The sequence below is a fragment of the Chiloscyllium punctatum genome, chromosome 41 (assembly GCF_047496795.1).
Source record: "Chiloscyllium punctatum isolate Juve2018m chromosome 41, sChiPun1.3, whole genome shotgun sequence".
Lineage (NCBI taxonomy): Eukaryota > Metazoa > Chordata > Chondrichthyes > Orectolobiformes > Hemiscylliidae > Chiloscyllium > Chiloscyllium punctatum.
This window is the reverse complement of record NC_092779.1, coordinates 42,329,879-42,342,914: the sequence shown is the minus strand read 5'-3', so window position 1 is coordinate 42,342,914 and position 13,036 is coordinate 42,329,879. Positions and strand designations below refer to the sequence as shown.

At 40.3% G+C, this 13,036-nt stretch overlaps 1 protein-coding gene across 1 annotated transcript in view; it reads right to left on the bottom strand.

Annotated features, from left to right (window-relative positions):
* nedd9 (neural precursor cell expressed, developmentally down-regulated 9) overlaps positions 1 to 12,745 on the bottom strand; it is a 55,414-nt gene extending 42,669 nt beyond the window's left edge. The window contains exon 1 of the mRNA XM_072560783.1: positions 12,555 to 12,745. Coding sequence (XP_072416884.1) covers positions 12,555 to 12,566 — 12 coding nt within the window. The 5' untranslated portion in view covers positions 12,567 to 12,745. The remainder of the gene's footprint in view (positions 1 to 12,554) is intronic.
* Between the last annotated feature and the right edge of the window lie 291 nt (positions 12,746 to 13,036).

Below are 13,036 nucleotides of genomic sequence, written 5' to 3'. Positions count from 1 at the left end.
ACAAAGAGCGCTTCTTGTCCGATAATTTGGATTTGCCTTGCTCTGGACTTTCCTATTCATACTCATCTGTGATCTCTTCCCTAGTATCACGGTTTATTTTTCTTCGTACTGATTCTGCCTGAACATTGTGATTTTCCATGTCATTCACATAGGCTTTGGAAAGAAAGCCCACAGTGTGAAAGGCGAGTGTTAAAATGTCCCAGGCCTTTGACCCATTTTGGCCTTGCACATTCGATGCCAGCCCAAACAACAGACAATTAAAGAAAGACACAGATAAAAAGCACAATATTATTCCTACTTTTCCCCAAGAACCCAGATTATCTACTTCAGTTTAACAAAGATTTACTTTAACATATCAATTTTTACTTTTACTTTGGAGAAATAAATGAGGAATCTTTGAAAAGTAGCTAACATCTGGTGACATATAACTATTTTTTCCGCTGATTCTACCAACACACTTTTCCAGGAATAACCCAGCCGTTGATTCGGAATACCTCATTATCTATGACTATACTTTTCCAGGGAATTGAAGTTCATCCTTGCATTTTGTGCACCTTTACTGCTCACAGATTTATCAGTGTCGGCTGGTTGAAAAATTATCTATTTAAAAACCCTAAGCTGTAGATTGTTTTCATCCTTACCTAGTAATTAAATTCAGACAAACTACTTTCCTTCAGAGTATAGTGAGAGTCCTGCACAGCAAGTAGAAATGGCTTTGATGGCTTTAAATAGATACTTCTAAACTCTCTCACTTTTTCTGCATTGGGGGTACTTATTTGACAATTAAAATTCAAAATCCATTTATCTTTTCAAAGTCAAAAATCAAAACAGAGGGATACATTTTTTGTAAATGCATGGCTGCACGTGGGCGACTTTATGATCCTGCTCTCGGTAAAAACAAGGACTGCAAATGCTGGAAACCCGAGTCTGGATTAGTGTGGTGCTGGAAAAGCACAGCAAGTCAGGCAGTATCCAAGGAGCAGGAAAATCAACATTTCGGGCAAAAGCCCTTCATCAGGGATAGAGGATGAAGGGCTTTTGCCCGAAATGTCAATTTTCCTGCTCCTTGGATGCTGCCTGACCTGCTGTGCTTTTCCAGCACCACTCTAATCCAGATTCTAAGATGGTGAGGGTCTGTCATGGGGACATTTAATTCTACCCCGTAATTTATGAGGTACATTTTTCAGATTTGAATCTAGGTAGAGATTGGCAATCCATTCAAACATGAAAGCAATACAACCAAACATGATTTTGTATTTCAACAACAAAACAACAACAACAAAATAAATACTATGGCAATAATAAAAAAAAGCTTTTTCCCCGGGAAAAGTTAGAAATGTGCAGATAATCGTTTTGGAGCAAGTGAAGTATTGGGGGAAGGATGTATGGAAGGTTGGGACAGAGGTAAAATTGGGGGGGGCGGTCAGGGAAAAAAAGATCAAAGAACAAAAGATCTACAATAGAGTGGACAGCAGGAGAATATAAGTCACAAAATTTTTGTTTTATGATGTAAGATCAAAGGGAGTAGTCATGGGTCAATTAAACAAACATCTAGAGAAACGTTAGTGGGATGATATTGGATGGTATCAACTGAAACAGCGATAGGGAAACACAGAAGAAAGAATGTAATAACAAAATGGGGCAAAGATTAGATTCAAAAATTGTTGAACTCAATGTTCAATCTGGAACATATGAAGTATCCAGCCAAAAGAGGAGGGTCAGATCCTCAAGCTTGCAGTAAGCTTCACTGGACCATTGTATTATGTCGCGGATATAAAGATCAGACTGGGAATGAGGTAGAGAATTAAAATGATAGATGACTGGAAACTCAGGTTATGTTTGTGGATGGAACAGACTTGCTTTGCAAAGTTGTCATCCATTCTGCATGTGGCCTTCCCATTATAACAGGAATCACATTGTTATAATCACTGATCACAAACTAAATTGGAAGAACAACAAGTTAATCACCGTTTCATTTGAAAGAAGTATTTGGAGCCTTCTTGGATGAGAAGAAAGGAATAAAATTGCAGTGTTGCATCTCCTGCAGAAAAAGAATCGGATTCTCCAGATGACTGATGAGTGGACCAGGATATCGTGGAGTAATTGGTCCCTTCAAAATATTGTATGGGAAGGGGAGGAGAAGAAGAAGAAGTTCTGAAGAACGGTCACTGGACCTCTCCACAATTGCTGCTAGATCTGCTTAATTTTTCCAGTAATTTCTGTTTTTGTTTGAGGAGATGTGTTTGATTTTGAAACCTCTCCTGCTCGGACATTCACACACATAGATCACTGATCATTACAGAACAATCTATGGAGTGCGGAGTATGATACAGGTGCAATTGATCATTATGTGGAAACAGTTTAGGGGAAAATTAGGATAGAGAGGTCATAAGTGGAAGTCATGCATTGGCCCCCAGAGTTGTTTTACTGTAGAACAAAATATAAATCAGGAAATAATGGATGCATGTAAGGGAGAGTTTAATCTGTGGACAAATCAGACTGGCAAGGGTAATATGGAAAAGGTATGGGTTGAGTGCAAGGGGTACGCAGATAAATTGACTGAATGGGCAAAAATTTGGCAGATAGAGTTTAAGGTAGGAAAATGTGATGTCATGCACATTGGTAGGAAGAAGCAAAGGGCAGGCAAGTATATAAATGGAGAGATACAAAAAAAAAGCAGTGCAGAGAGATTTGATGTTCTTGTGCACGAAACAGTAAAGGTTAGCATGTAGATGAAGTAATTAGTTACGTTAAATTGAAATCTAGATTTTATTGGTAGGGATTTGGAATTTAAAAATAGGGAAGTCTTCTTACAACTGTACAGAATGTAAGTGAGGCTACAGGAGTATTGTGTCCAGTTTTGGTCCCCTATTTAAGGAACGATATTCTCGCAGTGGAGGCAGTTCAAAAGTGATTCACTGGATGATTCCTGGGATGAATAGATTAACTTATCAAAAATGGCTAAACATCTTTAGAGTTCATAAGAATGAGGGGTGATCTTATTGAAACATACAAGATTCTGAGGGAGCTTGATAGAGTAGATGTTGAGAAGGAGTTTCCATTACTGGCGGTTCTCAGACTAGGAGATAATGTTAAACGTGTGACCGCTTTTGTGATTCTGAGATGCAAAATAATTTCTTCTCCCAGAGAGCAGTAAATGACTGGAATTCTTTATCGCAGAGACTTATGGAGGCGAGATCACTGAAAGTATTTAACGAAGATAGATTTTTCAAAGATGAGTTGAGGGCTATAAGGAGCTGACACAAAAGAGAAAACTGAGGCCAGAGACAGATCAGCTACAATCCATGGAATGGTGGGGCAGGCTTGAAGGGCTGAATAGCAACCTGATGAGTTTTTCGTCTCACTGTCAAAACACAGACACAGGGGTCAAAATATACTGACTCCTCACTCCAACCGAGGATTCCTCGAGTCTTCTCAATGACCACTCTTTGAAGTTTTTTTTCATTCTCATTCATTTATTAGGCAATGCAGTCACATAGTAACAATAGCTTTCATATTTGTGCTGACCTGTAGGCTGTTTTGACTCCAACAAAAGCAAAATTTGAAGAATTTATCAATGGAATCAATAATTGTCACTCTTCATTAAACTTAAAGCCACAGAACACAAGGAAAGCATTAAATTCCAAAATATTACAATGCTCAAACTAAAAGAAGACAACAGACAAAAGTAATCAAAAGGTTAACAACAAGTTTTGTTTCTCAAAATAACTGGCATACACTTCTATCCATCACTCCAAATGCACCTTCCACTGACTAGTGAGGTCACAGCTGCTATGTTTCCATTGCATATGTATAAAGCTGAAACATTTTGACCAGACAGTTACTATCACTTTGACTGTATCTCAGATCTCAATCAAAAGTTTAATTTTAACAACTCACATAAGTTTATTACAATTTCACTCACTACATGTTTGCTGTTTAGTAGCTCTAAGCTTTAAGCTCACGGTTCTACATTAATTTGCAAGGAATTTATTCCTCAGTGATCTCAAGATTTCCCAGTTTCTAATTAGTTGAGTTTTCCTTTGTTGACAGTTTTTAAAGTGTTTGTTTTATTTTGTAGCTTCTCTTCACTTTGCGGTCTCTTTCTGAATCACCTAGTAGTCTCCCTCTCCCCATCCCCCAACAGTCTCCTTCTGGCCCCATTTTCCTTACAGCCTCCCTTTCCCTGAAGTGAGGAGGATATTTTCCTCAGAGAATGGTGAATCTGTAGAATTCTTTACTACCGAATGCTATTAAAGTTGAGAGATTAAGGATCTTCAAGAGTGAGGTAGTCAGATTTTTATTTGGCAAGGAAGTCACAGTTATGGGGCAAAAGCAGGAATTGAGGATCATTACATCAGGTAAGATCTCGCAGTCTGCTCCGCCATTCAATGGGCTGAATAGATATTTCTGCTTCTACATCTTATAGCCACCCTCTTTTAGCCTCTTTTTCCAACCACCCTTGCAGCTTCATTTCCTGCACTGCCCAATCCTTTTAAAGCTTCCTCTTTTCCCTCTGCTTATCATGGAGTCTCCATCTTTCCACACCCAACTTCAGATCTCATTCTTAACCCACATCCTTCATTGGATGGTGACCACACTGCTTCAATTGTTAGGAGTCCCCTCAAAGCTTCTCCAACACAAGATTATGTAACTCCATATAACTGAAGTTTCATTGTCCAGTAACATTTTCACACAGGATTCTCTCCTCATTGAGCACAGAGAATTGGCATCAAACTAACCTGGGACCCATCGAACAATGCGACAGCAGAGAACCTTTTCCTCCCTTTGAGGTCTATATATGACTGACATTCATCAGACTGATGTAAACCATAACTGTTCAAAATTGTTGCAATCTCCAGATGGAATTTCAGACTCCAAATTGAGAAATCTGCCCTACAGGCCAATATATATGCACCCTTAGTTTTCAAAGCAAACCGTCCTAACTTTACACATCTCTTGAATCATAAAACCAAATGAAAATATTTTAAAGCAGCTTTTTGGGACCTGAAACATCTTCAGAAATATTGAAGGGAGGATCAGTAATTACTTAATGTAAAGACAGTCAATTAAATTGTGGCTCCAAAGCTCAGTATTTCTTAAGTGGAACCTTGTCACAATGTGATTACCTTGCTGGCACCAGTTTCCAAAGATTAGATTGCTCTGACATTAGACAGCCACAAGCCTAGTCAGGATGATGCTCAACACTTGGATTGATTACTTTTACGTGGTTACAGAATGTCACCATTTACATTACTTATATTTTAATGTCAGGACAAATGGACATCCACTGAAGCATTCTGCTTGTTGGCATTTATTTCCATTGTTATAAGGGTAGGACTTATGATTTCAGAGTACAATTGACAGTGGAAGTTTGCTTCTGAAATTTTCAATAAGGGATTGTTTCTCAGTGAAAGGTAGCAATCAGACTCAAATTTATAGCTACCTTAAAAGAAATCCATATTAAGGAGACATTGCAGATGTGATCCTCAAGGCAAATATTTGGTTAAGACAACAATATCTTGTCCAACTTATATCAGTCCCTCGACAGCTCTGACAAGGTGCAACTCCCAGTAGGCCCAGAGCAGGGACTCCCAGCATTGAGGGACTCCAGGTTACAGAGCGAGTGTGGGTTTACCACGAAACCCAGCATCAGCATTGGTGGTGGCATCAGCAAAGTGGCTCACTGGCAAAGAGGTGGCACCTAAAGAGTGGCAGCTCCTACATTAGTGGGTGCAGCGCAGGCTGCGGTGAGGCAGTGGAGGAGGGATGGTGATGGTGTCATTGGTGAGCTAGCTCAGGACTCTCTTTCAGTTATAGCTTTTGTCCTTTTTATTCTCAAACTATTCAAAATGGCACCGGATTATGGTGACCTTTGAAGTATTTAGCTGGTAATTACTGTATTATTCACTATAAAATTCAAGTGAAAATAATCATTCATTTGTTTAATGTTGAGGAGTTTATGAAACAACTGGTGATTCTAGAAAGTCTTTTCAAGTGATTAATTCTCAATCTTTTCCTGTAACAGACTTTCAAATAAAACATATATCTATACCTAAAACAGTACTAATGTAAATATGAACCCCGTAAGTGAAAAACTATGTAAAGGGGATGTGGAGAATGTGGCTGTGGTGCATTCTTTCTGTTATGTGTTTAACGGGAAAGTTGCAAACAACCTCAAAATGGCAATTTTTTCATCAATACAAATTATGAAAGCAAATATAATTAGGTGGCAGATCCATTTCACATTTCCTTCTTGGCAAAATAATACATATAGTTATTAGGAACTTAGAGAAGTGTAGAGAGTCAGACACTCTACAGTTCACTCGACAGGTCTCAAATACTAAACACCTGACTTTAATCCCTTATCTCATTCAAATGCAGAGAACTGAAGAAAACAGAGTGTATCTGCAAGTTAAAATAGAGACAACTTTTATGGTGGCTGCCATTTTAATTCATAAATTTCAAGGCTGAGGAATTGCAACGAGGGGGGCAGGGTAGCTAAAAGTCAAAAAAAACAATAAAAAGTCTATTGATGTAATTCAGACTCCAATAAAAAATTTAATGAATAATTTTATTGGACACAAGCTTCACCAGGAACAATGGGCATCACTGAGTGGAAGGACCAGTATGGAGTTGAGATACCTAATGGTTTAATTTTATAAAGGTTTTCTTGGGGACCACGAGAAGCAGATGTTTCACTCACAGGCAGCAGTTTAAAAGGCTCTGGCTCCAAAATCACACTGCTGTTCCCCAACATTGACCTTTTGGAGCTGGTTCCAGTTAGGGCTTAAACCACCACTCAGTGTCAAACAGCATGAAAACAGACCCTTTGGTCCACCAGTCCACGCTGACCATATTACCAAACTAAACTAATCCCACCTGCCTGCGCTTGGCCCATATTCCTGCAAACATTTCTTATTCATGTATTTATCTAAACGCCTTTTAAATGCTGATAACTGTACTTGCATCCATCAATTCCTCTGGACGTTCATTCCAAAACACGAGCCACTCTGTAAAACAAATTGCCCCTTTAGATCATTTTTAAATCTTGTTCCTCTCACCTTAAAAATATTCCCCCAATCTTTAAATTCCCCGCCATAGAGAGAAGACACCTGCTATGCACCTTATTTCTACCCCTCATGATTTTATGAACTTCTATAAGGCTACCCTTCAACCTCCAATGCTCCAGTGAAAGAAATCCCAGATTACCTTGCCTCTCCTTACAACTCAAACTCTCCATTCCTGGCAACATTCTGCTAAATCTCTTCTGAATCCTCTCCAGCTTAATAATGCCCTTCCAACAATAGAGCAACCAGAACTAGACTCATATACACACACACGTCACACAATCTGCAGGATCTGGTGGGACTTTAACCCAGCCCTCCGTGCTCAAAAGGTATCGATACTGCACCGCATTTTAACATTTACCCCCACTGTTTACTAAGAACAACTGATGGGTATGGGTACTTGCAGGTTATTAACTGAGCACTAGATGGCTACCTTAAGGGAGTAAATGTGTTGCAAAAACTATATTCCTCAGTTTCTGAAACTGCTTTTGTTATTAATTTGGCTGAATACTCCAAGGACCTTGGCAATAAAAACAGTTAGTCATAACCACAGTAATTGGAGTATTTACTTGGACGTAACAATGACTACATGTATGCTGAAACACCTGTTAGTGCAGTCAAATATTACAACAGGCCTCCTGACTGAAAGCTTCCTTCAGCCAACAAGCTGTTTGAAACAACTGAAGTGCACAGTTGAATGTTACAATTTGTTAGAGTGCCAACGCATTGTGCCACTGAGGAGAGCAACATGTGAACCTTCTGAATTCCCCACAACAGGAGGCCCTAATTTTAGTGGAGAGAGCTTGAAATGGAGGCAGATGTTTCCTCAAAGGGCTAACTAGATTTATTCATCACCACTTCCATCGGCGCATCACTGCTGTCCTCCACCTCACCTCTGCAGCAATTCCTTATAGCAGCAGTGTCTAATAATTTGTTTTCTTGGACCACAGATAATAAAGCAGAGCCTCGGTGGAGTAGGACATCAGCAATTTAGAGTTTATATCTCTGTCCTCATTAATCCTGTAGTTAACCCAAGTTGCTGATTCTATCAGATCTTAGTGTTCTGACTTAGAATTATCAACCAACATGACAAGTGCACCATAAAAATAAAACTCAAGTAGAATTGAGTTAAAAGGCAGAATTTCAGGGATCAAGCGCACTCATTTATTACAGATAGACTAATGGTCGAGGGAGCTGATCTCTCATCAACTTGTAAATATTATTTTTAAGTCAACCTCTGGGCAATTTATGACCCACTTCTGGACCAAGTGGGAACTGAATCTGGCCCAGAGGTGGGGACCAAAATGAAGCGAAAAATCTGTACCTGAAAACATATCATTAATGCTGTGGTGGTTGTATAAACTTTATCGATCAAAGACTACACTACAGAAACATCTTCAGGAACTCAGTATTACTGATGGGTGACCTACAGTCCATGGAAATGAACAGTTTACATCCACAGCAACCTTTGTGTCGTTGCACAAGTAACACCTTGCCCTACAGGCTGAGGTTTTGTATAACCCAAAAAAATGAAAACCTTCACTTCTAGCCTTCGTGGATGGATTCACCTAATCTGGAGATGGCTAGACTAATTCATGAATGTTACGTTACTACTATGGAGGGGAAGATACATGACAGCAATGTGATGCATTGTGGTAGATGACAGGAAGCAGGATCTGGTTCTGCTGGACCTCCATCCATTTAAATCTTCTTTCCCGATGGTACTGACAGAGGAGAAGCTGAAACTGGTGGGATGTCATCAGCCTCTAGAAATCCCACCAGTTCCAAACACTGAACAGACTAATCAATTGAAAAGAAAAAAACATGTGCTCATAGAACATCTTTCATAATCTCAGTACATTCCAAACACTACATATCAACAAGAACATTCCGCAGTGAGGTCACTGCTGTCATCTAGGAAATTTGGTCAAAAGCCAGATGGTCCAAAACCAATGCCATAATTTTAAACTGTTTAACAGATCTTCAGCCAGACTAATAGAATTCCATAAGGGGCTGATCCAAACATCTTGCTGATGTCAAGACAACATCATAAATGGCATTGGGGCCTACCCCATTCATGTAAATGGCGTTGGGGGCTACCCCATTCATGTAAATGGCGTTAAGGCCTACCCCATTCATGTAAATGGCATTGGGGCCTACTCCATTCATGTAAATGGCGTTGGGGCCTACTCCATTCATGTAAATGGCGTTGGGGCCTACTCCATTCATGTAAATGGCGTTGGGGCCTACCCAGTTCATGTAAATGACTCCACCTTGAGAGCTCAGAATGTCAGGCAGAGTTGGTGACTGGAAGTCTGACCTTTCTAGAAAAGGATTTCAGATCCTACCTCTTTTTATTTGGATCCAAGAAAATTTCATCGGCTACATTGTAACCTTTCCACTAATTTTGATCAAGTTACCTTTGGTTTTAACTAAGCATTTATAAAGCCATTAATATTGTAATTTGAGAAATTCAACAGTAGTTTCGCAAACACAGCCCATATAACTTTGTGGTCACGTGACTGGTGCTTTTCTGCTCAAACGACTGAAAGAAGGGCTGTTTATCCATCTGTCAATCTATAATAAATGTAAAATAAAAACAAATTTTATGTCATGCACAACTGGCCAGGATCCAAGCAAAGAGTTAAATTCTTGTTATGTGGGCAGTATGTCCTAATGCAACATACACACGCACGCATAAAGTATTTTTAGGGCATGCCATTTCTGTGGTTTCAGGCTGATCTGAAGATGAGTGGGATAAAATGCTGAATTCACAAGATTTTTGAAAGACAACACAAATCCACTAGTGTGAACTCAGCTCATCTGATTTATCCAGCTCTTTGACACCGGTCAACAATTCTATATCTCCATCTCCTGCTGCATATAACCATGGTAAATATTTCATAGGGTTTCACCAAATTCAAGCCCTTCTTTCCATACCACACACATTTTTACAGATGACAACAACACTTAGTACATCACTTAATGACTTCTGGGTATTTGTTCCTGGATGTTATTTTCCCTAGACAGCTCAATCACTCTGACCAATGTAAGAATGCTGAGATAGATCATAATGACCTCAGTGTGGAACATGGTGCATGGAGAAAAGTTTGCAAATTTCTGCAAATTTCAATGTTTTATTCTCAGACTGTATGCCAGACATGGAATATTGTACATATTGTTCAGCATTAAGACTATTATAAATATATTAAGATCTAGACACCTGAACATAGGAAGGATGTTTTGGCCTGGAAGGAGTTCACTGTAGGTTTACAAGGATGATACCTAGATTTTGAGGCATTATGACAGATTAGACAAATTAGGCCTTTATTCTCTAGAATTTGGAGGTTAAGGGACAACAGGGAGATAAAGATAAAGAGACAGGTTGGCGCAACATCGAGGGCCGAAGGGCCTGTACCGCGCTGTAATGTTCTATATTCCCACTGGTTGATTATTCTCGAACGGAGGGGCACAGTCTTAAGAATTAGGGCCAGGCCTTTCAGATAAGCACTTCTCCATGCAAAGAAATGTTGAGGTTGGAAACTCTCTTCCTCAAACAGTGGTCAACGTTCATTCATTTTTAAATTTACATTGGAGTTAGGCATTTTATTCTTAAGTAAAAGTATCAAGAGAATATGGTCAAGATTAGAGTGGTGCTGGAAAAGCCTGAAATGTCGATTTTCCTGCTCCTCGGATGCTGCCTGACCTGCTGTACTTTTCCAGCACCACTCTAATCTCCAGCATTTGCAGTACCCACTTCCACCTCAAGAGAATATGGGTCCAAGACTGGTATATGGAGGTAGGCCACACATCAGTCATGATCTTATTGCACAGCAGAGCAGGCTGGAGGGGCTGAATGGCCTACTCCTGTTCCTCATGTTCCTATGTTGAGGGACATAAAAGTGGAACATGGAGACATTTTATTGTACTCTATTTTTTGAAACGTAATACAGATTTAACAAATTATATAAATAAAGTATTGGGGCTAAAAGAGATAATCTAGCTCAGGAAAGGCAGGGAATGAACTTGACAGTGTGTGGGCCTTGTGGATGACCAGAGAACTGTCTAATCCCCAAGGACCAGAATTAGCCCCGCCTAAATAGGGATTCAACAGATGGTGACAACGGTGAAACGCGACCAGCTCTTCAATCTCATTCCTCAACACCACACCACAGAGCAACCCTATAGTCTTCTTTGTCTATTAAATTGATTTGTTCCATGACTCTGTTGTGCAGTGTATCGTTGTGCAGTCTATCCTGGCCGATAGAATTCGCATCCTTTTTTTTCCCCTTTACGATGAATTAATTCTTTAAAATTATGTATATTTTATATCTATTATATATAAAAGGACACATCGGTCCTAGCTCTTTAGTCCATCAGTTGAAAGAATGCAGTTCTAAGATAATGTGTGGCGTTCCAGGAGATCAAATATGGGAAACTGGGAGATTTCCTTTCCAAAAAGGTCTCAGAGGATTGTGGCGAGATTGATTCTGCACTGAGGGGGTAGAGCTCTTCAGGAGTGATTGGCTACTACGGACTTTCTCCTCTTGATAACGGGTTACAGCCGATCGGATCGAAGCGCTAAGGTTGTGGCCTGGATTTCAGCATGTGGGTTTTGTCTACTTCGGCTGAAAATTAAACACACAAGGCATTACAGAGTGGAACGGATTGCCACGAGAAAAAAAAAGCGAGGGAAACAATTCAGGCAGAATGTTAAGAGGGTGACAAAACAGAAATAAGGGACCATTTGGTGAGGGTTCTGTGCCTGGGTTCAGGAAAGGCCAGCAGACGGGTCACAGTCTTGGTTGTCGAAGTGGAAAGAGAAAGCTTTCAGGTAGCTGGATGGACTGCTCGCTGGGTCGATCAATTTTGTCCGAAATTTACATTCCGCCATCAAGTGGTGTCAGAAGGTACCACAAATCTGCCTCCTCCAGCTCCCTTTGCTTGTCTTCTTAAACTAAGTTGATCTCGAATATCTTTAATGTCCGCTCAAAGAGGTGTTACGGGACAGAACATGTAGGTACCTATTCACCCAACCAGCTCAGACACAATGCCACATCAACCGGAATGCTTGTGAAAAATCCGTATACTGTAACTGCAGCACAGATGGTTTTCCAGTCCCACTCGCTACCACATACCTAGATTTTTTTTAACACAAGTTTTCTACCAACAGGCTTGCCTTTAGTAAGGATTACAGAGCAGCATGTGAAGTTACACATCAGTGTTTTCAGACTGAAATAAACACACTGGAGACGACAAAATACGAGCCCCACCTCCATAACGTCTTCCTACAACCAAGCAATGGCACTGTGAACAGCTCAAGTGTACTAAGTGCACATTGAGCAGTGAAACCAGGAGCCGCCGGAATACTGCGAGTATTTGCGGCTGTAACTTTCAATCAACCACCGCTTCTAGTTTCCCGCACACGCCTGCAACCAAACACCAGCAACTCCGCAAAAAGAAAACAAATAAACCCTGTTTTACCTTGTGCTTCATTTTGACGATCCTCCCAAGTGTCAGAGTAACCCTCGGTCTAAAGGGTGCGCTTGTGTGATGAAACGTATCACAAACAAGTCATTGCGAAAACGGAGAATGAGATTGTGGAAGAGTAGCCGGCGTGCACCGACCCTGAGTTCTCTGGCCGCCTCCGACTCTCGCTGTCTCAGCTCCAGTTTACCAGGCACGCCCCCAAACCCGACATATCTGCATGATTTCTACAGCTCGGCTTCCTATTTGCTCAGGGTAAACTATACAGTTACATCGGCAAGAAGGTAATTCTTCAAATTGACCAGCAAAGAGAGATTGAACAAGAAGATCCTGAATGTATCAGCCTGTTCGAGGCTCCGAAGAGAAGGAACTCTTTGTCAGATTAGTCAGGCTTTAGTGATAATATTTTTTAAAAAATAAACTCGCAGAGCGAGTTCTGAAAATCCAATTGTTGTGAACTAGCAACCATCAAATCGGCC